We start from the raw sequence: 27,362 nt of genomic DNA, 5'->3' as shown, positions 1-27,362 counted from the left end.
CTGACTCTCTCACTATTCTACCATTTGTCCCTAAAATAGTGCCTCTGATTCTGTGATACAACAATATGCGCGTATTTACTCTCATCTTTTCTGCTTCCTCATGGCTGGAGATTCCCAAGCCTCATTTAATTAGCAAATTCAGTTTGAAAATGCTCGGAGAGGTGTGTTTTGGCCTCTGGGATGTCCAGAAAGGGTTCCCAATGATCCTTCATCAATAGGGGAACTTGTGGTTGTTTGAATCTCTGGCCCATGGAATCTCCACAAAGATCTTTATGGATCTATGAAGGAGTCTTTCATGTGGCCCTGGAATCCCCAGAGAAAATGCTCATGATCACTGGTCTCTTTAGGGGCCCTTTATCTGAGTTACCATGAAGTGTCGTTACCTTTTCAAAAACAAAAGCCTCCTCCTTCCATACCGGGTTGAGGGAATTGGCACTTGATGTCAGCTTGGTTCTGTATTTACGTTTTGGGTCCCCTGGCAAACCAAACAGCTCCACTTCTACATATGTCTTCACACTGCGATCTGAGAGGAACTGGCCAGAAAGGATCTAAGAACAAATAGAAATAAAACTAGCAATGGCTAGCAAAACCCTCTCCAGCCTTAGAATTAGGATTAGGGCCACTTCTTCTGTTGCCTGTCTCCTCTTTTTTCTTGGTCACTGCTGTCCTCCAGCCCATTCATTCCCTATAAAATGTCTAATTCCTCTTTCCTTTCCCCTGTGCTCCTTGCTTTACTGCTCCCCCCGATCATCTTCCGTCCCCATCACCAGAGCCCAGGATTATTCCATGTGGCAGATGCTAATTTTCTATTTTCATGTGATTATGATTAATTTTAAACACTAAAAGGATTGGGAGTTGCCATAGTAACGCTCTCCGGCAGGAAGTTATGGGTTCATTTGCCATTAAGAGCCCTCCTGGGTGGCAAATAGAGGAGCTATAGGTGCCAGTTATCTCCCTGCTGCGAGTGTGCAGCTCTGTCAGGACAGAAACAGCACAGGGGCTTGTACTTGCCGTTATCGACAGGATGCTTGCCACCACCACATCAATCCGGTCCACAGAGTAAGGGTCGAACTGCTTGTCTGGGCGCCGCATGAATTCGTGTTTGAGATGGTAGCCGCTCTGTCCATTGAACTCAAAGAGGGCCATATTCTGTTGCATGGGGACATCTGAGGGAGAGAGATACAGGGAGAGGGACACAGAGAGAGAAAATTTTGTGCGAGTGCAGCAGTAAGGTCTGTATATATCAAGGAGCTGTGGAGACTGAACTTCTGTAGCCTGCACCCCAACCCCCTCCTACACTCCAACCCCCCCGCAGCCCAGAGTCCCCTCTTGTACCACAAACTCCCTCCCAGACCCCTCACCCTCTCCTACCCCACAACCTCCTACCCCATGCTCAGCCAACACACACACCTCAGTAGAGAATGTTACACTGATCTGTGACAATCCCTGAAGGGTTTTTGGGTCTATAAACCACAAATGACATAATAAAAAGTAAAATTAATTAAATGTCCAGTGTATTGTATGAGGTTAGGTGCAGTGTGACCATATAACCCCTGAACCCAAACTCCCTCACAGAGCTTGGACTCCTCACTCCTGCACACCAACCCCCTGCCCCAGGCTCAGCCCGGAGCCTCCACCCATCAGTGGCAGCTCCAGGCACCAGTGCTTCAAGCATGTGCCTGGGGCGGCAAGCCATGGGGGGCACCCTGCCGGTCCCTGTGAGGGCGGCAGTCAGACAGCCTTCAGTGGCGCACCTGCGGGAGGTCCGCCAGTCCCGCAGATTTGGCGGCAATTTGGCTGTGAGTACGTCGAAGCCACGGGACCGGCAGACCTCCCACAGGCAAGCCGCCGAATCCACAGGACTGGGGACCTCCCGCAGGCAAGCCACCGAAGGCTGCTTGACTGCCATGCTTGGAGCGGCAAAAAAGCTAGAGCCGCCCCTGCCTCCCACATTCCGAACCCCTCAGCCCCAGCCCAGAGCCTGCACCCCCTCCCGCACCCCAACCCTCTGCCCCAGCCCGGTGACAGTGAGTGAGGGTGGGGGAGAGTGAGTGATGGTGGGAGGGAGGAATGGAGTGAGCGGGGCGCGGCCTCAGGGAAGGGGCAGGGTAGATCTTGGGTTGATCTTAAATTCAAAAAGTGATCTTGTGCGTAAAAAGGTTGGAGACCACTGCTCTAGTCCTTCTCAATCTGTCTGCTCTGCTATTAATGTTTGCCCTCTCCTCCTTCCTTTCCTATTCACTCACTCTGCTCCTTAGTCTTTCCATGCCCCATATACCATACAATCCTCTCTTCGCCAGTCTCTCTGACTTCCACTTTTCCTTCCCCTCTCTCCCACTTTTCCTCTCCCCAGCCCACTTATCGATTCCCAGGCCAGAAGGGACCGTTGTGATCATCTAGTCCGACCTCCTGTACAACACAGGCTGGAGACCTCCCAAATAATTCCTGTTTGAACCAGAGTGCATCTTTTAGAAAAACACTTAATTGTGATGTAAATTTGCCAGTGATGGAGAATCCACCTGAACCCTTGGTAAACAATAATTATCCTTCCTCACTGTTCTAAATCTGCATTTTATTTCCTGTCTGAATTTGTCTAGCTGCAACTTCCAGCCTCTATCTCTTCTACACCCTCACGCACGTGTGTGTGAGAGACAGATGCCCTTCCTCCCCGCCTTCTCACCCTGGGCATGCAGTACCTGAAGTGGACATGGGAAGGGGGAGCCCTGGAGCCCCTTCCTGCCTACCCCAGATCAACAACACTGGAATTAGCAGTGGGGAAGAAGTGCTAGAATGCAGCAGGTTTCTAGTTGTGCATGCTGCCTACAACAGCATATGTGGCTTAGGTGTAGCTGTGCCTCCCAACAGCCTGTGTTAACTACTACACTCCCCACACCATCTGAAGAATGAAATTAGGCTGGCCTGAGCTGATTTCTGCAGATGCTGAACTGCATGGATAGTAGGTGGGAGGTTGGAATTCAAAGGTATTGTCATGCAGGGCTAACTCTGTCAGTGCTGCTGAAAAAGGCTCTGTCTGCAAGAGACAGAGGCTCAGTCGGAGACAGAGAGCTATCCATGGGTAGACTGAATTCGACAAGACAAGGGCAAAGCAAACAGCACACATGTTCAGAGGCACCTGGTAATACCGAGAAATCCCAGTGAGGGAAAGAGGGGAAATAAGGGTGGGTGTGAACAGACCCCCATCTATTGAGAAGCATGGGACAGATTGCAACTCACCCATTGTCTGGAAGTTTAAGGCTACCATTTGACAGCCGACGTTCCAGAACATCTGAGGCATGTAGTTGGATGAGTCCATTCGGGTGCCCTTGGGGTAAATCCGGCTCATCTGTCGCTTGTTATATCTGCAGTTACTCCATAGGAAACAGGTCTGGAGTGGCCTATTGCTGCCCATGTGGCCTGGAACTAGCTCCCAGTTGCAGATTACATGAGCTTCTTTAAGTCTGAAATTGCTGCATCCCTTGATAACATCCCATGTTATAAACACCAGAGGCTGTAAGACATGGTATCAAAGCAAGAACCCTTTCCTGCGTCCCTATATAACATGATGTGCTCTATGCTTAGCAACAAACATTTGGTAGTCCTGACTGTACCTGCTAGAGGGCAGCAGACATCCGGAAGCCCTGTGGTCAGTACAACCTACATGTTCCCCAGATAATAGCACCATATCTGAGTTCTCTGTTTAATTGGGACCTTTCATGGATTGTGAGTAGGAGCCGAAGCAAATTTTGCTGTTTTTACCTTATCCCAGGAGCCTGCAAGCACTCATGGGACTGTGCATTGTCATACAGCTTATCAGAATGCTACTATATGACAGGGAGTAACGCTTTCATATTCCGCTTAAAATGCATCACCCAGGTACACAGGACAATGCTGCTTAAGAGCTCATTTAGCAAAAAGGATACTCTACAAACTGCTCTGCGGATTTGGTCAGTAGATCATAAGCCTTCGTTTCGGTGAAGGAGGAGATGACATAACTTCGGTTCTGCTCTGGGAATATGGAAAAGGGAAATGTTTAAAAGACAGGCACTCCCAGGACCTCATCTCAAACTCTGCCAAGTGCTGCAATCAAAGCATGACACATTCATGCTGCGCCTCACACCAAGGAACACCCAGCCTGTCTCTTTCCCTATGGACCCACCCATACCTTTCCCCATGGACCCCATGATCAGATCAAGACACCTCCATCCTCGCTTGGCCCTCTGAAATGGAATTGGAGGAGTACTCATAAAGGTTTATTTGAGCTGTTGGGATTTGGGTTGGATTTATCTGGGACAGGCAAATGAACACATCCAGAGGATCAGCTTGCAAAGGGTGAGGGGTTAAGAAGTTCACCTTTTCTTTTACAGAAAACATAGTAACAATTACAGCCCTTAATTTTGTTTCCAAACCACACATTATAATCTCACAGACAGAGGGAGGCTCACACGGCAGGGATGTGTGCAATGTAAATTGTTTCCATGGTGTCAGTGCAGGAGTTGTCTTGTTTCCCCTTAGTTTGCATTGTAGGTTCAAGTGAACCCAAACACTGACAGCAAAGCTCAATGAAAAGTTCTGCATTTTACCAGGTTTTTCACTGACACCATGAATCAACCCAGTTCACTCAAAACTGGCCCCAGGTGCATTTCACATGGTTACAGGTGTACAGCTTTCTCCATCACCCAGCACGGGGAATCCCCACTGAAGAGAAAGACCAGTCAATTTTACTGATACAGACTGGGCTAAATTCTGCTCCCATTTACACCAGTGTAAGACAAGAACATCTCCATGGATTGCAGTGGTGGTGGTGCTGATTTTTGCTAGCGTAACTGAGAGCAGCATTTGACCCATTGACTACAAAGGGATGTGTGAGTTGCACATGTCCATGTTTGCTACTGTGAGAGAGAGCAAGGAGGGTAACACAAGATGGCATGGGGCAACAGAGCATCTGCAAATACAGCTGCAGTCAGAATAGCTGGAGATTGTCAATATGTGAACATTCATACTAGCTGTTTCAATGAAAACATTTAGAATAGTGAAAAGATAAGAATTCTTCTTACCTGTTGAGGTATCAAAGGAGTCAAATTTGATGGGCTGAATGTAATTAACCAGGCTGGACATTTCCTCGTAAGCTGTCACTTCCAAGCCAGCAGTGCCCTATGCAAAATGAGAATAGACAGATGGAGACATCTCCCAGAAAAACAACACACTCACAGTTGGGTCTCTAAGGTTATGGCTACACTAGATCTGGAAGCAAGCGTCCCAGTCCAGGTCTCGGCTTGGGCTAGCAGAGCTCACATAAGTATGCTAAGAATAGCTGTGCAGATGTTGCTTTGAGGTTGTGGCTTGGGGTAGAGCTTGAGTTCTCAAGCCTGTGGGGGACAGAGGAGGGGAGGCTTTAGGTTAAATAGCACAATGGGACCCCACAGCAAGCTGTGATATGGTCACTGCCCAGAAGAAGCAAATGGATCAAGAGAGGAAAGGTCAGTGGCACTACCTCATCTGACTGCATGTTTTTAATCTGTTCTTCATCCAAGTTTCCAGATTCCTCCTCATCTTCCTCTGGGCCCTCTTCGGTCACATCACCTGCCCAGATTAAGCATACACAGTGTTCACCAGCAGCGCAATTAGACAGGATAGCGTGAAGGATTGCTGATATGTCCTCTAATGCTGCCTCCACTAGCAAGGGAAACATGCCACTTTTCTGAACTGAAATTCCTCCCAGTGTAAACATGGGAACACAAAAGAGCTATGAAATTGCTCTAATGGCTCCATCCAAATATGGAAAGGCATCGCTCTGGGTTGGCGCACTCAAGTAATTCAGTTCTTCCTCTTGTCGGCCTCCTTAGCCCCAAATAATAGTAACAGGATCTAAGTTGGCTGTATCCCCAGAGCCTCCAGCCTCCCTTAATAGGCTTCTCCCATGAGATGTGGGCTGCAGTCCCACTTCCCCCACCAAGGATCATACCTAATGGGACAAATCTGGGTGTGGATTTACTTTAGATCCTGATTCCTGGCTATTCTACAGAGGAGCTGTTCCTGCATTGTCATAGCCCTCTGTGCGCCTTCTGTAACAGGGGCATGGAGACTCCATGGGCTGAAATCTCACTTGTTCTGTCTTGGGGTCTCCAAATGTAAGATGCAAAAGAGATGAAAGATCTGGGGGAGCTGCAGGTTGTATAAGCCTTCAAAATATTTATGGTTAGGAAATATGTCATGGTGTATTTGCTGGATGCCATAGAGCTAGCTACCTGATGACAACGCAGGACAGGAATCAAGGGCAATATAGCCTGTCCACGCACACATCAAATCAACAGCCAGTATATGCAGCAGTGCATTTCCGGAGAAGCAGAATGGTTGGCAGATAACCAGGCAATGTATCGGTAACATGATCTTTTAAGGCTCTGCTATCACTATTAGTGCTATATGGTGTCTGAAAACATAATTCTGTTCTGAGAAGCTGATCCCCCTCATTCTTCACTCTGAAGTGCCTGAACTTACGTATAGTAGATCTCTTGAAATAACACCTGGCCAGTTTGGACATTCTCCAAAGCGCCAGGCCACCCCATCTGAGTGGGATGAGTCCCCTCCCCCACTTCGTATTGTACCAGTATCAATACCATCCACAGTGACAGGCTGGTCAGTAGCTTCATTCCTCTCTTTCTTCAGAGAGTCCCGCCTATCTTCAGATGCAGACTGGTTCTTTTTGTTCTTTATCAGAATTTTCCCTAAGAGATCCTGAGGGCTTGGCAGGGGAACGCCCGGCTTCAGCTGTAACATAGAAAAGTCCTTATTGAATTTCCCCTACAGAGAGACAGAGCTCATACACTCAGCTGTCCATCTGTATCCGTGAACATCTCAGTCCATCTGTCTGCCTCCACACTGCACCATCTGCATCCTTCGACATCTTTATCGCCTGTCTGTACCTGTATCCACCTGTCTGCTTACAGTGCCATCCACATCTTGTATCCTGGCCATCTGGCTGCCAATTTTACACTGGCAGCTACACTACTTTTATACCTTTCTCCATCTACAGCCCACACTTTTTCCATCTTTGTGCCTGCTTGTGCCATGCTCTCTTTCCAGCCACACATCTGCCTACATTCAGCACCATTTAAAGGGTCACCCAAATATCCTTCTGTATCCATCCAACTAACAGATGGTTTCCAGGTGCTCTACCTTGTCTGCCTACCATGATTCTCCCCAAGAGACACTGCATGATTGCATGATTCTATTGTTGTAGACCTTGTCCACCCTCCAACAACCCACATGCCATCCTTCATTGTGCCCTGCTGTATTGTGGACTGTAAGCACTTTGGGACACAGATGTTGTCTTTTAATTTTTCTGCAAAGCACCATGTATATTTCTGGCACAGCAGTAGTAATCTGCATGGGGGTTACAAAAAGGTAATATGCATTTGTACATGCAAACTGGGGAGCTGCATGTGCAATCAATTATCTGGACATGCACTCCACTGTTCTGTGCATGCAGCTGCATATGTTACTTACCTGACTATGCCTGTACATATGTATTTCACATGCACAACTCAGATGGGGTCTGATTCTAAAGTCGAAGGAGTCACATAGGTATAACAGAGCAGAATCAGGCCTCTAGTTTCAAAAAATCTGGCCCTGAAGCTGAAAAGTTCACCCTTCATTCTCCAAATTGCTCAGCACCCAGCCCCATTTCCAGCTGTCTCCTCTCACTGCCTCTGTCTCTAGGCTCACTGACTTTAATGCCTTTATAAGCCTCCTCCCACTTGCCACAAAGGATCCCCCAAATTACCATACAGGTGGCAGAGCCAGACAGCATCAGGGAGTGATCCCTGTGTGTATGATGCCCTCTCCCCAATAAAAGTTCTCCCCCATCTTCCACTTACTGGATATTTTTCTAGTGGCTCTGTCAGCAGCATGTCCCCAAATATGGTCCTGCAGTACTCAGCCATCTTAGCCTGCTGCTTGGGCCTAAGGAATAATGCAATAAAACAAGAGTGAGACATGAACCTATTGAATCTGGAAAAGAGCATGAGCAACCCTCCTCCACCATGCACCGTGCCCTGCCCCCTCCCACCCAAAGGGTTAACCCTAACCTCCCCTCATCCTGATCTCTGACACAGGCTCTCTGAAACCCTTCTCCAGGACTAACAGCGTCTGCCCTGCTCCATCACCTGTCCAACAGTAGGCGTTTTGGGGGAGGTTCAATGGGAGTGGCAGGATGGAATTCACTGGTTTAATTATCTCATCTTTCAGCATCAATCACCTCTGATCCCTCCAAGAAGAACTCCTAACACTGCAACTCCAGTGCTTCACCTTGCTACCCCCAGCCTCAGACACCCAGGAAATCGCAACCATGTGCTGGAGAGGTTGTGCTTGCCTCTACCTCCCCTCTCAGACAGCAAAAAATGAATTCTCTCACATGAGTTCCCCAGATGTGAGTCCACCAGCAACCACTGGATACTCACGAGTCAACATGGTTCTCAAAGGACAAGATAACTGGGTAGAGAGAGGTTTTGAAAGCACTTTCTGCAATGGCCTCAATGACATCCTAAACAAAAAGAGACAGACAGACAGACAGACAGCATTATTATAGTGTCCTGAGACAGGTAGCCATCCAGTTTTCACATCTCTGAGTTAATCATGTCCAGTGGCTCTCCCAGGCATGACTAAACTTCCTTTTCAAACACTCCTCTCGTCTGGTCTCTCAGCATGAGGTACAACTTGGATTCTCTTAGGTTCTTTTATACTCAATAGTTCACATTCAGAGGTGATGAGGAAGGCATAGGAGGGCCAGTGTATATCTTGTTACATGGGTGTGATTCAAATAAATGTGCTAAAGGGAGACTAAATTTGGTGTAAGATTCATTGAGGGGGCCAGAAAAAAAGGTGTAAGTGACGCCAGATTAAACTCTCAAGATTTACTGCGACACATACTTCCTCTGAATTTGTCCATTTGTCTGTCATTTTATTTGCCTGTAAAATCCTTCCTGATCCTGACTATCTACTAGCACAGCAAACAGAACTGCTCAGCAACCAGCAGTTACTAACATTCCAGATGCTGATGCCATGGAACTAGTCTCAACAATATTGATTTATTTTTTAAAATAATATTTTCCTCAGGCCCCTATTAAACTGCAATGAACTTTTCTCTATTTTCTTTCCCGTTGTTGCTAACTGGCAGGTTACAGGAGCATAGTTTTTCTCCTTTGTAATTATCTGCCCCCGCTTACTCCTGCTCCATTCATTCAGTGATATCATACAATCCATTGTATACTGCATTATAGTACATGGACTGCAGAGTTCAATCCATTGGGCCAAATTCAGCTCTGGTGTAAGCCTGAGGAAGATAGTGGCATAATGCCAGAGATGAATGTGGCCCAAGGACTTCAACCTATGCAACCCACGCCCCCAACCCCCAAACCCTGATTCAACAAGCAGTTTTTCTCTAAGGAAGGCGGCTCCAGTGCCACTTCAGGGGGCCACTTGAGCGGTATTTCAAAGGAAGCTGCTACAAGTTCAGAGGAGGAGAGGGTGCAAAAGATGCTATTAGAAAGATGAGGGTTGGAGAAGGGAAGGAGCAGGAGACGGGGGTTCTGTGTATTATATAAACTAAAAACAGGGCTCATGCTGTGTTAACAGGTTATAATTCTATCCTGAGGTTCATTCACATGGTTTAGCAGAACCCCCTCAGGGCAATTATAGCTTCCATAATACACAGTTGTGCTATTATTTGCCCTATCTGTAGTGAACTGCTATGCAAAAGCAACCATGATACTAAAAAAGAGAGCCTGGGAAATTGCCAGCATTAATTATTACAGGCAAGTCAAGGTACCTGAGCACTGAAGGAGAAAGGGTTTATTTTTTCATATGTCTTGGTAATAATGAAGTGCAGGAATGGGAGGAGCAGGGGAACACAGACTAAGTACAAGAGAGCTGTTAACAATTGGCTTCTGTCTGGTGGGATCTGGGCTTTGCCTGAGTGGACTGAGGGGAAGTGAGTGTAGTCTTGTGATTTTTACCGTGCATGATGTTTGTCATTTATGTGGTTAAATGCACTAAAACAAATCCTTCAGCATGAATACCAAGTTCACTAGGCAATGGCGCGTGACCCTGGGCTGGCTCTCTTTTCCCTGTGGAGCCTTTGAGTGAATAGTCAGGGAAGCTGTATGACCAACATCCCAGATGGCTGCTGCTCTGTTGGATGCATATCATGTACTCCCATGGCACCCGTGACAAAAGGAATTATCCCCATAGTGCCGATATTTAACATTACAAACCTGCTGTAGGCATCAACCTGTAGAAGACAACAAGGCTCTCTCTTAACCCTTGTGGTCTTCTGAAAAGATGCCCGGTGCTTGTCGTTTGTCTGAACTCACACAGCTATTCATTCACACACTCATCCATCCACCTACACAACCCTCCAACCACTAGGCACTCATCCATTCAACCATACATCTCTCCAGCCACCCAGCCACCTCTCTGATTCCATATCTGACAATTCACAAGTATTTCACCTCATTTATTCAGACTCATCCATACAACAGCCCCGTTGCTCTCCCCCTATCTATCTACTTTCCCCCAATTAACCTACACATCAGGCCATCCTGTTGAATAGATGCTCATCTATCCATATACCTGGGTCCCCCTGCCCATTCTTCATCCATTCACTCTCGGTACACAGAAATAAGTATAAAATCAGGACACACAATCTGTGGAGACAATCCCTCACCTTGAAGAGAATCTCAGTTGTCATGGTGAATCCATGGGTGATGATGGGCTCCTCATCTGGGGGACGACCCTTCCAGCAGTCCAGCTCCACACAACGGCAGCCAGACAGCAGGGTCTGACGATACATTTCAGGAGATGAGATGCCAGAAAACTGGCCAGCTGGAGAGGCAGGAAGAGAAGAAGAGACTCTGGTTTGCCATTTATTTGTGTGAGTGCATTGTGCATGGAGAGCAGTAAGAAGGGGAAACAGCTCTGTGCACACCCAGGGCAAGTGTGCACTCCACACTGCAGAGAGATTTTAGGTGACTGGGCAGTGGAGCCCTACCTAACACTTCTTCCTCCCTCAAAGCATGGCCTATACTAATGTGTTTACCTTCTGCACATTGAGGGATGAGGTGTGATGGTATCCACCTACCACTAATCCCTGGGGGAGACACCTGCCCAGTCAGTTGAGAGGGACACACAATTACCTGCTCTTGAATTCCTGAGGGATCTACATCTGACCAGCTGCTGGGAAGGGGTATGGATCTGCCTTCAATCTATGGGGCTATATACCTGCTTGACTCTTGGGGAGGAAACCTGCTTCTCACTGAAATCTTAGAGCATATATACCTGCCCAATCACGTTGCAGGCTAATGCATCTATCCAGGGATAGACACATGCCCAGTTAGTGAAGAGTGGCACACATCTGCTTAGTCTAGGGACTCCTGAGAGAGACACACACCTTGCCAGCTGTTTAGGAAAGACAGGAACCTGCCCTCACATCCCAAGAACACCCATACCTGTCTATATAGACAGATGATGAAGCCATAATCTTGTACTGCAATGGAGCTGGTGATGGGAAATGATCCTGGCTATGAGCTTGAGGGCAAGGAGTTGCTCACCCTTCCTACACTGCAGATGTTATACATGCCCATCACACCCTGGCTACAGGCTATCCCAAAAACAAATCCATCAGACATAAGGGGACTGTGACTCATTGTCTTGAGCATTTAGGCTGATCTCCCTAGTCCTTTTGCCTTGCTTGGCATCACCTAAGCGTGACTTTTCTACAGAACAGCAGAGTATGCTTTTTCTTTTCAAACCCTTACCAATGGGTTGATTCCTTACAAACTGCCCGACTGCTGCCTAGCATACATGGCACATGCGGCAAAATCCATGTCCAGTGTCAGTACACATGCTTGGTACAACACACCTGCTTTGAAGCTAGGGGAAGATCCCTGGAATTGGTGTTTCATCCAGTGGAGATACCTGTCAAGTAGGTGTTGTGTGATGAGTTGATGAAGTAATGTGAGAGTGGCTGGGTCATGTCCTGGTACAGCACCACTTTGTCCAGTGATACAATATTGTTTTCAGGGCCACAGAGGAACCAGACCATCCCCTCTGGAGACAACTGCCCTGCAGGGAAAACAAAGCTATTAACAGAAGTGAAACGACGAGGCCTGGCTCCCTTGCAGGTGGGTAATGCTGAAACACAGGGGCCTGCAGGAGTTAGACAGGCTGCTCCAGACACGCTGGTAAGTATCAGTGTAATGTGCAGTGTGAGATGATTCCATAGCACTGGAAAGACAGAGAGGCAGTGTGCTGAACAAGACTCACCTCTCTGGATGTTAATTCCACTGGGTTCGTACTTCTCGATCAGGCCCTGCACCTGCTCTGGTTTGGCCGGAGGGAAAAGGATGTCATTGAGGCGGGAATCTCGCTGTTTCTTGTTGATAAACTTTGCCAAGTGCTCTTTGGTCATGTAGGGCTTGGCTTTCGAATGGCTAAGGGCAAAGAATCAGAAAGGAATGGAAGAGAGAATGTATTTAAGTGTTACTGGAAAACCCCTTTTCCAGCAATGGGACGCAGGCTAATCCTTCCTACAGCTAGCTGTGCATGCCCATCTCTCTGGACTCCCACCATTTCCTAGAAGGCTTTCTTTTCTCTGAAGGCTCCAGCTCTCTCTCAGTTCCTCTATCTTGCAGCACCCTTCCCTCTTCTTTGTATCTTATTTCTGTATCTTATTTCTGCATATTTAGTGCTAGTGAAAGGTTACACAGATTGGAGACCAAGGCCAAGGTTTTCAGAAGCGATCAGTGGTTTTTGGTGCCTCAAATTTTGGGTGCCCAACTTGAGACACTATCAAGGGGCCTGATTTTCAAAAGAGCTGAGAACTCACCTCTGAAAATCAAACCCTTTTAAGCTGTCACCAGTTTGGCCACCTGCACACAGAGAGACCCAAAATCATTGGTCACTTCTGAAAATCATGGTCTAAAGTTTTTTACCTGTCCACTGAACAGGTTCAAGTGCAGAAACGGGCAGTGCACACTTCCCACCTATTTGATTCAGCCTTGACCTGTGACCACCTCTGGCAACGAAGAGGGTAGATCAGTCTCCATACCCCAGCCAGGCCTGCCCTCTCTATTGAGGCTGTCAGAAGCATGTCAATTCCGTTGGTGACACAGACACCTGCACATTAGGAGCAGGACTGAGACTGAAGTCACCTCATACACCCCAGTCGTTTCGCTTCAGTTATACCGTTTCTTCCTCCTTTATTGTCCCCCATTTGCCTGTCTTTTCCCTTCATGAAACAAAGCCTGCCCCTGCAGCATGAGGAAGACTCACTGAGAGGTGAATATCTCATCGATCTCTGGACGGGGACACAGGTTCATCAGGAAGGTTTTATACACTTTCTCAGGGAAGTCCTCTGGATTGATCGCATCATTCTGAAAAAGAAACCGCATCTCGCAAGTACTGCAAACCCATGTTTGCCTTCACTTCCTTATTAGAGCCCATAGTCCATATTCCTATTGCCCTGCTCTGTAGTGCCTGGAGTATCCCTGTTTGTGGTGGTGTGAAATAGCACACCGAGCATCAGATGTTTCTTAAAGAAACAGGGCAAGTAGTTGTGATGCTTTGGGGGAAACTATTTCAATGGGGTAGTTGTGAGTTGTCGCTGGTGTCCCTTGGGAAGGTGCAGTTGTTGAGTGGATAAAGCAGTGGCCTGGGATTCAGAACATCTGGGGTATATTCTTGACTCCACTATTGACCTGCAGAGTGAACTTGGGCAAGTCTCTGTGCCTCTTTTTCCCTTTTCATGCATCTGATGAAGTGGGTATTCACCCACGAAAACTCATGCTCCAATACATCTGTTAATCTATAAGGTGCCACAGGACTCTTTGCTGCTGTTACAGATCCAGACTAATACAGCTAACCCTCTGATACTTTATCTTATCTCTTCAGACTGTCAGCTCTTTGGGGCCCTAGGTGACACTCTAATAGAAATAATAATAATTGATGTCATCATGGCTGGGAGTGAGGCAAAGCTCCAGCATGGCACAGATTATACAGTTTCACAGTAATTTAGAATGGTGGTCAAGAAGACTACCTCTTTGGGGCTGTTTTAGGGATAGCATCATCATGGTCAGGAGGTCAGGACCAGTGAAGGAATTGTCCTGGAGCTCTGGACACCTCTGAATATCCCAAGAAGTCACTCACCTTGCCCTTTGGAAGGTGACAAGCATGTAATGCAGCTTCTACCCTCTTCCTGTCTGCAGGAAACATCTGAAAAATACTGAGAGAGAGAAGAGAAGTTAGGCCTGCAAAATGACAATTTGTGAAGAGCAGTGAGCGAGAACAGAGGTTGGGGCTGCTGGCAGGTGCAGTCAGAGGGTGGGATAAGATGGGGTAGTGGGGAGCTACAATCAGAGAGAGGGACAAAAGGGTGCATGCAAAACTAGGTCACAGAGAGAAAGAGAACAGATATGTGGAGAGATGTTATGTACAAAATGCTTAAAGGTATTTAGGGGCCTAACTCCCATTGATATCAATACATAAATACCACTGCTGCTTCAATTCAGAGGTTTCTCCAACCAAGGGCAGGGCTGCCCAGAGGGGAGGGGGCAAGTGGGGCAATTTGCCTCAGGCCCTGGGCCCCCATGAGAGTTTTTCGGGTCCCCTGGAGAGGGATCATTCACTCGCTCTGGGGGCCCCGGAAAACTCTCACGGGGCCCGGGGCCCCGGAGCTTCTTCCACTCTGGGTCTTCTGCAGCAATTCGGCAGTGGGGAGTCCTTCCGCCCTGGGACCTGCCATTGAAGTACCCCAAAGACCCGCAGCGAGGGGTCCTTCCACCCCAGGACCCGCCGCCAAAGTGCCGGGTCTTCTTCGGTAATTTGGCGGCCGGGGCCCCCAAGGCCCCTGAATCGTCTGGGCGGCCCTGACCAAGGGTAACATTAGTTTCTGCTGGGGACCCTATAGGACAAGGAAGGGCAAACTACGGCCTGCGGGCTAGATCTGGCCCATCAGGGCTTTCAATCTGGCCTGCAGGATTGCCATCCCAATGGCGCAGCAGGGCTAAGGCAGGCTCTCTGCCTGCCCTGACCTCGCTCTGTTCCCAGAAGCGGCCAGCATTATGTCCCTGAGGCCCCTAGGGGAGAGGGGACAGAGGGCTCTGTGTGCTGCCCTCACCTGCAGGCACTGCCCCCCGCAGCTCCCATTGGCTGGGAAGGGGGACCTGTGGCCTATGGGAGCTTTGGGAGTGGTACTCGCAGGTGAGGGCAGTGCACGGCAGAGCCACCTGCCCCATCCCACCCTCAGGAGCCACTGCCAGACTTGGCCATTTCCAAGAGTGGCAAGGGGGCAGGGCAGGCAGGGAGCCTGGCTTAGCCCCGCTGTGCGATGCTGCCACCCCAAAGCCGCTCGAGGTAAGTGGCGTTGGGTCAGAGCCTGTATCCCCAACCCCTCCTGCACCCCACACCCCAAACCCCTGCCCTGAGCCCCCTGCCACATCCCTCCTGCACCCCAACCCCCTGCTCTGAGCTCCCTCCTGCACCCCAACTCCCTGCCCTGTATCCCAGTATTTCTATACTACAATGGCTATATTTCTATATACAATGGCTGCTCAAGTGTGGATCAGGAGCTAAAGTAGCCCTGCTCTGTAGAAGGGGAGTGCAAACCACCTCCTCCATCACTGCACCTGCACAAGCACCAGCACAGGGGAGAATAGGGCCTCAAGCCCAATTCTGCTCTCACTTGCATTGGTGTAAATCCAGAGTTACTGCTGAAATCAGTGGAGATACACTGGTGTTTAACTGGGATAAACTGGGGAGAAGGCCCAAAGATTTTATACACAGATAATGGGAAAACAATTAAAGAACCAATCAGCTCAGAATTCCTAGATGGCAGCAAGAAACACAGGCATGCCAGCACTGCTGCCAGCCAGGCAGAAAGCTCATTTAGAGATGGACCAGGACCAGAACCCCTTAAGCTTTAGGAGTGTGGTTAAAATGAGATTTGGATTTTACCCAGCCTTGAATTTGAAAAACAAAACCCCAACAAATGAGGCTTTATACAACCCAGACCAGCCCAGTTGTTGATCTCCACTCTAATTGAGACCAGAGAGCTAATCCCAGGGTTCCTCTTACTGCAGTAGCAGGACAGCCCCTGCTAATGGGCTCTCCAGACCCAAGGCATGTCCCCCATGGCCTAATCCCCTTCTGGGGACAGCCAGAGGAGACAGAAGTCCCTTTCAGCCTTCTTGGGGGAAGGACCAGAACCCCAAGAAGGTAATGATTTCCTCTGGGTGCAGCAAGGCAGACAAAGCCAGGTTGGGCTCTCGTGCCTTCACCCACCTACTCTGTTTTCGACCTGACTGGGTGGACAATGAGATGTAAATGCCTGTACTCACTTCCTGACAGGAATTTTTCCTTCAGCATTGAGTTGCATCTTCAGCTTCACCAGGCTGTGAAAAAGAGCAGATCGAACAAGAACATGCTTGTATAACCTTTCCAGACCACATGTGCCAGGATTCAGGGAGAGGGAAAGAAACTCAGATGTTAACTGCCAAATAGAGTCCTGTCTGCAGCATTGCTGTAGTCGCATTGGTCCCAGGATAGGAGACAGACAAGGTGGATGAGGTCATATCTTTGATTAGACCAACTTCTGTGGGAGAGAGAAACGCTTTCAAGCTACACAGAGCTCTTCTTTAGGTCTGGCAGATTTTGAAGTGCTCCTCAACAGCAGAGGTTTGTTCCCAGTCTTTGGGAAGGAGGCAGAAAAAGTTAGGCAGTCAGCACAGTATATAAATACTTAGGTACCACAGTGAGAAATGCCTGAGAAACACTCAAGAGAGGTGTTTGTATTTGTTGCTCTACAATGATCCTTGTGGTCAGTTAAATAATATGACACAGTCCTGGAAAGAAAGACTCAGCATTTGTCAGGGCTAATGTGATGCTGGAGGGGATCTTCCCTGGATATAAGTCTTGGGGCTCTGGATTTAATTGCTTTTGTATAATACCAAGCATATGCTTAACTGGCTCACTATGTACTTTGGTTTCAGTCATTCTCATTATGGCTATGTCTACACTACACACCACCAGCAGAGGCATGTAGTGTAGGTGTAGCTGCATGCCATAGTGAAAAGCACACCACATCTGAGACTCTCTCCACCAGAGTCTTTCCCTGCTGCTGGAGCCTTTCCCCGCTGCCAGTAAAGGCACCAGAAATGGGGAGCTGACAGAGCCTTTCCCCGCTGTAATGGGCGTGCTAAATTAAATTGTATTAAACTGTTCAGCCACTAGGTGACACTGTGCATAAAAATCCCTTTTTTAACAACCCTCAACCATACCAGGCAGAGCATTAAAGGATCTTATGATGAACATAGTTGGTATGTATAAGCAAGTTCTGTGACCAGTCTACATCTGGTACAGAAGCATGACAGGGTGTCAGTAGTAAACTAAGAATAGAAACAAAAGGAAAACAGCAACAGATGTTGCAGACAAAAGGAACAGCAACAAAGGTTCCAGGATCTCATCAATATGCCACTCTTCAGTGCCCCAGCAAACTTCAGCTTCCCCAGTGGACAGAACGGAAGCAGTATTTTGCAAGATTTTGAATTTCCAAAAACTCCACAAAGAAACTGGAGATATGCAGCGATCTTCTCTAATATATGCTACAGGGAAGCAGACAGAGCATATCTTTAAATCCTTTGACGTTACTGAAGACAGTCACGGAGATGACCATGAAAGGGTTCTGGCTATGTTCGATGCATTCTTCATATCTCAGAAATGTGGTTTATAAAAGAGCATGTTTTCAACAGAGACTTCAAGAACCAGGGGGAAAATAATGAATGTTTTATAAGAGCTCTGCATACATTGGCTGAAAACTGATTTTTGGGAATGCAAAACGGAAATATCAGAGACAGCTAGTAATTACTGGGTTAGAAGATAAAAATCTTTCACAGCAGCTACAATTGAAGAGAAATTTAACACTAGTGACAGCTATACAGATAGCAAAAGAGTCAGAATTAGTCAAACAATATAACAAAAGGTAGGAGCAATTTGAAAACCCTGAAGCTAGCCAGGGCCGGCTTTAGGCCGATTCAGCCAATTCCTGGGAATTGGGCCCCGCGCCTTAGGCACCTTTTAAATTTTTTTTACTTACGTCGGCTGAGGTCTGCTCCACTGTCTTCCATGGCCCCGCTCTCCTGACCAAAGTGCCGCAGGGAGCGCGGCTAACCCACAGCCCCGCTCTCCAGGCTGGAGCCCCGCAGCCCCGCTCTCCCGGCTGGAGCCCCGCGCCGGAGCACGGCAAGCCGCCCAGCAGGCCCGCTCTCCCGGCTGGAGCCCTGCACCGGAGCACGGCAAGCTGCCCAGCAGCCCCACTCTTCCAGCTGAAGCCCTGCGCCGGAGTGCAGCAAGCTAACCCGCAGCCCCAGCTGGAGCCCCTTGCCGGAGCGCAGCAAGCTGCCCCACAGCCCCGGCTGAAGTTCCGGCCGGAGTGCGGCAAGCCCCGCAGCCCCGCTCTCCCGGCTGGAGCTCCGGGCCCTTTAAATAGCCCCCAAAGCCCTGGGATAGCGGGGGGGCTCCGGGAGCTATTTAAGGGCCAGGGCTCCAGCTGTCTCTGCCACCCTGTCCTTTAAATAGCTAGCTGGAGCCCCACAGCCCCCATGTATTCTCCATGGCTCCCGCGGCTATTTAAAAGGTCCGGGGCAGATCAAGCAGGGGAGCCCCGGGCCCTTTAAATAACCCCCAGAGCCCTGGGATAGCGAGAGGCTTGGGAGCTATTTAAAGGGCCGGGGCTCCAGCTGCCTCTGCTGTACCCCCTGCACTGTCTCCAGCCAACCCCGCTGCACTCCCCTGCCTGAAGCCAGCCAGTTCCGCACTCCTCTGTCTCCAGCCCTCCCAACCCCTACTGCATCCCCCTGCGGCCCTGCCTGAAGCCAGCCGACCCCACACCCCCTTGTCTCCAGCCAGCCCTGCACTCCTTGCCCTGCCTGCAGCTATACTCCAGTCAGCCCCTGCCCTGCCTCCAGCCAGCCCCATGTCCACTGCTGCCCTGCAGTTCCCAGGGCAGTAACCCTGCAAACCTGCTTCAATGAGGGGGGCAGGGAGCAGCTGGGACCCACACATGTGCACACCCGCAGGGAGTGGAAGGGACCCACACCTGTGAAATGGCGGTCATTGATAAGCAATCAACAGTATATATGATGCAATGTACATAATATATAATTGTATTATTTTTATAGTTATGGAAAGTAAATAATACATGGAAGAAATGAAAGGGTTTTTTTTACACTTTTTTTTTTAAGTCATCCCTGCCAGGGCCCCACCGAAAATGTTCGTATTGGGCCCCGCACTTCCTAAAGCCGGCCCTGAAGCTAGCTAAGCTATAAACAGACACTTGAGTGTTAAAAGTTATTGTCATAAAACCCCTGAGGCAAGGAGAGAGAATGCTGAGTCTAAAGCAGTGTCTACACTGCCACTTTCAGCGCTAAAACATTAGTCATTCAGGGGTATGAAAAAACACCCCTCTGAGCAACAAAAGTTTTAGCGCTGAAAAGCGTCAGCATAGACAGCACTCCCAGCGATAAAGCTACCACCGCTTGTTCGGGCTCTCCCCTGGCAATAAAGCTTATCTATACTGTCACGTCACAGTGCAGCCACGCTGTAACATGGGCAGTGTAGACATACCCCAAGAGAGACAAATTCCAACCTACATGCAAAAGGAGTGGAAAAAGTCATATCTCAAGAGATGATGCAAGTCACAGGCAAACAGCATAATGCATGCATGAAATATGGACATTTTGCAGCTGTTTGCTGCACCAAAACAATCAGGACGTTGACTCACATTACAGACAACCAAGAGCCATTGTTTCTGGGATCTATCACTTGTGATGACAGAGAACCTGTCTGGAGAGTGAAATTGAATATTCATGGCAAGACTATTGCCTTTAAAATTGACTCAGGAGCTGACCTCACAGTCATCTCAGAAGGACTTACAATCACCTTCAACCCTTCCCAAAGCTGAAGTTACCTGAGACAGCTCTGACAGTATTCTACCTGCATGGGACAGTTTACTACAGAAATAACTTACACTCTGGATGCATAGCTTTTGTCTTTGTATGTGATCTAAGGACCACAGACCAGCAGCCTTCTCAGCTGCAGTGTGGCAGCCATGATGGGCCTAGTGAGACAAGTGGAAGAACTCAATGGAATATTTGGTCATATTGGACTTTTGAAAGGAGATTCAGTACAAATAACCTTAAGAGACAATGCTGAACCATGCATACATACACCTCGAAGGATTCCTACCCCATTACATCATAAAGTGGAAACTGAGTTAAAGAAAAGGGAGTGGATTGGCATATTCGAGAACATTTCTGAGCCAACAGCCTGGTGTCTGCCAGTGGTACCAGTTATAAAGAAAAATGGGAAAATGTGACTCTGTAGATCTTAGAAGACTAAATGAAGCAGCTGTGAGAGAAAAAATATATCCTCCAATGCTGGAAGACTTCCTCCCCAAAGTGAAAGGGATACCTCAAGCGGATATCTGGCAAATTTCTTTAGCTAAAGCAAGTGCTACATTTATCACACCCTTTGGGAGACTTTGCTTTCAAAGATTACCTTTTGGAATTACCAGTGCACGTGAAGTTTTCCAAAGAAATATGGCAGAATTGTTAATGAACACAACTGAAGTTACAGTTTTCATGGATGGTATTCTGATATATGGATCTTCAACACAACAAAACCCTCAATGAAGTCCTAAGCCTAATCAGTCTTGACTGATGCTAAACAAGGAAAAATGCATTTCCGCCTATCCCAAATTTTGTTTTTGAGACAGACCACAAGCAGAGATGGATGGAATCAGTCCCAGCTTTGAGAAAGTAAAAGCTATTTGGAAATTGGAATGCGCTAATTAATGAACCAGAACTGATATATATACACATACACACACTGAGTTAGTAAAGTACCTTGGTCAGTGCCTACAAGACCTTTCTACAGTTAGAAAACCACTGAATGAATTATTGCAGTATATCTACACTGCAACTAAACACCCTTGGCTGGCCCATGTCACCAGACTTAGGCTCATAGAGCTTGGGCTGCATGGCTGTTAAATTGTGATGTAGACATTCAGGCTCAGGCAAGAGATCAGACTCTTGGACCCCATGAGGGGAGAGAGTCCCTGAACCCAGGTTCCAGCCCAAGCCCAAATGTCTACACTGCTTAAACAGCCCTGCAGCCTGAGTCAGCTGTCAAGGGCCAGACACAGATGTTTAGTTGCAGTGTAGACATACCCTTAAAATCCAACACATCTTAGCTACGGGGGCCAAAGCAAGACATTTTCTTCAAAAAGGTAAAAGGATTGATCTCAATAGCTCCATTTCTCCAGTATTATAATGTGAACAAACTCACAAGGGTCAGTGCCTAGGTGGGGCATTGTTGCAACAACATGGCTCTGAGTGGAGGTCAGTTGCATTTTGCTCTCGCACACTTACAGAAGCAGAAAAATGATATGCACAGATTGAAAAAGAGTGCCTAGCAAGCATATGGGCATGTGAGAACTTCTACAGAGATCTGTGTGGACTGATAACAGACAAGAAACCCTCATCAGTGGAAAAGACCTGGATCAAGCACCGCTCAGATGCCAACTACTGCTACAGTTAATGCAATTTAACCCAGTTGCAAAATATGTTCCTAGGAAAAATCCAGTAGTAGCAGATGCTCTATCAAAGAGCCCAGCATCGCACTCAGCAAACTGTGAGCTTGAAGAGGGCATATATGGATGCTGTCGATGCATACAGACCAGTGTCCCTATTGGGTTTCCGGGAAGTGGGTGGGAGGAAACCCACCCACTGCTAAAGGATCCCCCTCGCCCCAGCCTAAGGGGAGGATCTACAGGACCTCAGAACCCAACTGATTTCAGGGGACAACTAATAAAAGAACAGGGACAGGAGTGCGGTCAAAGGGTCATAAGAAGGGAGCCTGACAGACCAGTGTCAGAAAAGGGACTCCTTCAGCTAAAAAAGCCCAACCTCGACAGCCACAGCCACTCAACTTCAGAAAGTTCTAAGTTACATATGAGGCGACTGACTCAAGTATCTAGAGGACACTAAGGAAGTGATAAGACACTATTTTCTGGTGTGTGGACAATTAAGTGAGTCAAATGGACTTGTGATTAAAGGCAATTTGCATCATAATTCCAAACAAATGAGTGGGGAAATCCTAAACCTCATTCATGAAGGACGTCAAGGATTAATTAAAGGCCATGAATGGAGGGAGGGATAACTCAGTGGTTTGAGCACTGGCTTGCTAAACCCAGAGTTGTGAGTTCAATCCTTAAGGGGCCCATTTAGGGATCTGGGGCAAAAATCTGTCTGAGGATTGGTCCTGCTTTAAGCAGAGGGTTGGACTAGCTGACCTCCTGAGGTCCCTTCCAACACCAATATTCTATTTAAAAAAAAAAAAAAACGAGCCAGCCAGGCATCAGCAAGGACATAAAGAATAAAGTATCTGCACGTGAACATTGCAAAACTAACAGACCAACATGATACAAGGAACCTCTACCAGTCAGACCTTGGAAGAGATTCACTGCAGATTTGTGTGAATTCAGAGGACATCATTACCTAGCCATCATGGACTATTTTTTCACATACATAGAAAGAGTGTATTTGAAAGTGTCATAAACAGATAGCTAAGGGTTAATGTTTCTTTCACCTGTACAGGGTTAACAAAGGGAACCAAACACCCTGACCAAGGACCAATCAGGAAACCAAGATTTTTAAAAGCTCAGGGAGGGAATGTTTGGGTCTGTGTCTTTTGTCTGTCTCTCGGCTATGAGAGTGATCTTCTATCTTCCAGGTTTTCTAATCTTCAGTTTCCAAGTTGTGTGGTACAAAGTAGAAAAACAATAGGCTTTTATTGTTTTTTTTTGTATTTACATGTGTGTAGTTTGCTGGGATGTTTAAATTGTATTTCTTTTGAATAAGGCTGTTTTCATATTTTTCTTTTAAGCAATTGACCCTGTATTTGTTACCGTTTTGATACAGAGACCATTTTATGTCTTTTCTTTCGTTTTATATTAAAGCTTTTTCTTTTAAAACCTGTTGGATTTTTCTTCTCAAGTGAGGCTCTAGGGATAGAAATCCCTGTGCAGGATTACAGTCTCTCTCAGGAAGACTGGAGGGGGAAAAAGAAGGAGGGGGAAGGTAAATTGCCCTCTCTGTTTTGTCATTTCAAGGATTTAAGCACAGTAATCTTCCAGGATAACCCACGGATGGGGGAAGCTCCTGGGAAGGAAGTAAAGAGAAGACCAGGGAGGGGGGTTATTTCCCTTTGTGTGAAACTCAGGGCATCTGAGTCTTGGGTCCCCAGGGAAGGTTTTGGGAGACAGAGTGAGCCAAGCACTGGAATTTTTGGCTGGTGGCAGCGCTATCAGATCCAAGCTGGTAATTAAGCTTGGAGGTTTCATTGCTAGCACCCACAGTTTTGGACTCTATGCGGTTCTGAATTGGGAGAGTATGCTTATGACATGGTGGCAGCGCGGTGGGAGGATAAGAATCCAGAAGCCAGTAGAGTATTATATTTTTCTTTTCTCTGCTAGGGCTTTTAAGCAGAGAGAAAGGGTTTGGTTTTAAAAGGAGCCAGAGAAAAAAAATTTCTGTTTCTTTCAGTATGCTCAGTTGGCTTGCATATTAAGCAAGGAGCCATTAAGGTGACAAAAGGGTCTTTTGTTAAGCAATAGCAATCCTCCGATTGGGAGTCAAGTACCCCAGCAAAACACACAGGCAAATAAGCTGGTTCTTTCTAGTTAATTTACATGTGAAAGGTTAGTTAGAAGAGAGAAGTTAAAAAAAATGGGCAACATTGTTGCTGGGCTAGAACCCCAGGAGACAACAGAGAGCCAGCAGTTCAGACAATAAACATCACCAGAGGGCACCCCAACACAAGACAAGCAGGAACCATGAGTTACAAGGAAGCCTGGAAAACAGAACGAGCCAAGCAAAAGACCATAGCAAAGAACGATGAAATAGGAGATGGAGCAGACTAATTAAGGTCAGAACTAGCTCAAATAGAAGAGAAGCCCATAATGGAAGAACACAAGAACCAATCAAATGCAGCTCACCAAAGAAAACAACCAGAAGGAAGCAGCCCAAAAGAAAACAAGAAGAAGAAGATGCAGCCCAACAGAAGACAGACAGACTCCAGAAATGGAAGAACACAAACAAGAAAGTGAAGAGAGGGAAACAACAGAGAAAGCATGAACTGGAAGTAGAACAGGCTAAGCGACAGAACCCAGCCAATCCTAACAACCCTTCGCCAATACTTGATTCCACAGCACAAGAAATTCCCACCTACAAGGCAGGTGATGACACTGAGGCCTTCTTAGAAAAATTTTGAAAGAGCCTGCATTGGGTACAGCATCTCTGAAGACCAGTACATGGTAGAGCTGAGGTCACAGCTCAGTGGACCCTTAGCAAGAGTGGCGGCTGAAATGCCAAAGGGACAAATGAACGATTATAAACTGTTTCAAACCAAGGCCAGATACAGAATGGGGATAAACCCCGGATCATGCCCGTCGGCGTTTCAGAACCCAAAAGTGAAAACAGATGTGTTCATTTCCCAGACACGCCTACTACGTGGAAAAGAATTATGAGGCCTGGATATCAGGAACCAATGTTAAATCCCTGGACCCGAACTGCACCTCCTCATACAATGGAGCAGTTCTTGGATGGTGTTCCTGAGGACATAAACACGGTACATACAAGATGGAAAACCCAAAAATCTCACCTGAGCGGGGAGAATTGGAGCAAGTGGATGGAAGATGGCAGAAAGCGAAAGAAAGCTACTGTCAAGGGGAATGAATACCCCAGGGGGCACACCGACAATAAACCCTACAACCGAGGGCAACCCAAGACCCCACCTACAACCAAGGAAAGCCACAGACACCCTATTCTTCCACTCACCAGTCTCCAGTAACTCACCTCGACCAGTGACCCGTCAGCTGGAAGATGCTTTAAGTGTAATGAACTGGGACATTATAAAGGCCAACTGCCCAAAGAACCCCACCCGAGTGCAAGTCATTACACCACCAATCACACCAAAGATCCCCAGGCCCAGATACCTCTCAAATCCCTTGGAGCGAAGGGAAAATTTGAGAGTGGGCGGAAAAGAAGGGTTACCGCGTGGAGAGACACGGGGCACAAGTGTCAGCTATCCACCAATCCTTCGTGGATCCCAAACTCATCAACCCAAAGGCCAAAGTGACCATTTACCCCTTCATGTCACAAGCGTAGACTTGCCTACAGCTGAACTGCCTGTCCAGTACAAAGGCTGGTCAGGAATGTGGATTTTGCAGTCTATGACAATTATTCCATCCCCATGCTACTGGGGGAAGACTTGGCCAACCAGGTGAAGCGGGCCAAGAGAGTGGAATGGTTACACGCAGCCACACCAGGCAAGCTTCCAGACCCATTCCTGTTCCTGAGCCGTCCACAGAAGCCCCGTCTGTGTTACCTGAGACCCAGACAGAGGTAGTGGACCCGGATCCCCTGCCACAATGGCTGAAACAGCCACAGCACCTCCAGTCCAGGCCCTGGAAACTGGCAACAGCAACCAGCACCAGCACCAGCAATGCAACCACATCTTCAACCTCAACGCCAGAGGGGCCAGCGAGCCTGAACTGCAGAAGCAACAGACAACCATACCTGAAAGGCTCAGCCAGAGCCTGAAATACCACCAGGTGCACCAGCGGGAGAGAGCGGTTCATCAGCAATGGAAACAACCCCATCACCTACATCGCTTCCAGAGGGACCAAGCCCAAGTCCACAGTCTGAGGAAGAACTAGTGTCCCCAGCCTCAAGAACAGTTCCAGACTGAGCAGGAAGCAGGGGATGACAGCCTTCAGAAAGCTTGGGGGCGGCACGGAGCACCCCACGCCTCTCAGCTCTTCTAACCGATTCCGGTTTGTTATAGACCAAGGACTTTTATACAAGGAAATTCTTTCTGGTGGACACAGGAAGAATGGCAGCCGCAAAAACAGTTGGTGGTTCCAACTAAGTACCGGGGGAAGCTCTTAAGCTTAGCCATGATCATCCCAGTGGCCATGCTGGGAATGAACAGAACCAAAGACAGATTGGGAAGTCCTTCCACTGGGAGGGGATGGGCAAGGACGTTGCCAAGTATGTCCGGTCTGTGAGGTGTGCCAAAGAGTGGGAAAGCCCCAAGATCTGGTCAGGCCCCTCTCCAGCCACTCCCCATAATTGAGGTCCATTTCAGCGAGTAGCTGTGGATATTCCTGGTCCTTTCCCAAGAAAGACGCCCAGAGGAAGCAGTACGTACTGACTTTCGTGACTTGCTACCCGATGGCCGGAAGCAGTAGCTCTAGCAACACCAGGGCTAAAGCGGTGCCAGGCCCTAACAGACATTTTTGCCAGGTAGGTTGGCCCTCTGATGATCCTTACAGATTCAGGATCTAATTTCCTGGCAGGCACATGAAAGACTGTTGGAAAACTCATGGGGTGAAATCACTTGGTTGCCACCCCTTTACCACCATCAAAACCAATGGCCTGGTCGAAAGGTTTAATGGAACTTTGGGGGCCATGATCCGTAAATTCGTGAATGAACACTCCAATGACTGGGACCTAGTGTTGCAGCAGTTGCTCTTTGCTTACAGGGCTGTACACATCCAGTTTAGGTTTTCACCCCATTTTGAACTTGTGTATGGCCACGAGGTTAAGGGGCATTACAGTTGGTGAAGCAACAATGGGAGGTTTGCCACCCTCTCCAGGAACTAACATTCTGGACTTTGTAAGCAACCTACAAAGCACCCTCGACACTCTTTAGCCCTTGCTAAAGAAAACTAAAGGATACTACTCAGGAAGAGCAAAAGGCTGTGGTATGATAAACATACCAGAGAGCGTTTCCTTCAAGTAGGAGACCTAGGTTATGGTCTTAAAGGCGCAACAGGCCCATAGATGGAAGCATCAGGGGAAGGGCCATTCACGGTCCAAGAGCACCTGGGAGCTGTTAACTACCTCATAGCATTTCCCAATTCCTCACTAAAACCCAAATGAGTGTACCATGTTAATTCTCTCAAGCCCTTTTATTCCAGAGACTTACAGGTTTGTCAGTTTACAGTCCAGGGGAGATGACGCTGAAGTGGCCTGATGGTGTGAATCTACTACGAAGGGAAAAAGGACGACTGGCGTGGAAGAGGTGAACCTCTCAAGCCCCCTGGAAACCTGCAGCAGGTGGACAAATCAAGGAGCTGTGCACTAAACTTCGCCCATTGTTTTCTCAGCCACCCCAGGACGGACTGAACAGGCATACCACTCCATTGACACAGGTAATGCTCACCCAATTAGACACCACCCTACCGGGTG

The 27,362-nt window shown here is 47.9% G+C and overlaps 1 protein-coding gene across 9 annotated transcripts in view; it reads right to left on the bottom strand.

The window, feature by feature from the left end:
* Positions 1–27,362, bottom strand: part of PLCB2 (phospholipase C beta 2) — a 72,158-nt gene that overhangs the window by 19,897 nt on the left and 24,899 nt on the right. For 5 of the 9 annotated variants that reach the window (XM_032802536.2, XM_032802529.2, XM_032802531.2 and 2 more), the window contains 15 exons: positions 16,389–16,442; positions 14,200–14,275; positions 13,327–13,427; positions 12,319–12,485; positions 11,971–12,117; positions 10,721–10,878; positions 8,457–8,539; positions 7,875–7,959; positions 6,603–6,765; positions 5,492–5,580; positions 5,055–5,151; positions 3,921–4,005; positions 3,235–3,359; positions 1,012–1,166; positions 384–548 (listed from right to left, as the gene is read on the bottom strand). In XM_032802536.2, coding sequence (XP_032658427.1) covers positions 384–548; positions 1,012–1,166; positions 3,235–3,359; positions 3,921–4,005; positions 5,055–5,151; positions 5,492–5,580; positions 6,603–6,765; positions 7,875–7,959; positions 8,457–8,539; positions 10,721–10,878; positions 11,971–12,117; positions 12,319–12,485; positions 13,327–13,427; positions 14,200–14,275; positions 16,389–16,442 — 1,750 coding nt within the window. The remainder of the gene's footprint in view (positions 1–383; positions 549–1,011; positions 1,167–3,234; positions 3,360–3,920; positions 4,006–5,054; positions 5,152–5,491; positions 5,581–6,602; positions 6,766–7,874; positions 7,960–8,456; positions 8,540–10,720; positions 10,879–11,970; positions 12,118–12,318; positions 12,486–13,326; positions 13,428–14,199; positions 14,276–16,388; positions 16,443–27,362) is intronic. The other 4 variants (XM_032802530.2, XM_075065473.1, XM_032802532.2 and 1 more) reach the window with 3 other exon arrangements.

This window comes from Chelonoidis abingdonii, chromosome 4 (genome assembly GCF_003597395.2).
Source record: "Chelonoidis abingdonii isolate Lonesome George chromosome 4, CheloAbing_2.0, whole genome shotgun sequence".
NCBI lineage: Eukaryota > Metazoa > Chordata > Testudines > Testudinidae > Chelonoidis > Chelonoidis abingdonii.
The sequence above is the reverse complement of the archived record's forward strand: the minus strand, read 5'-3'. Positions and strand labels throughout refer to the sequence as shown.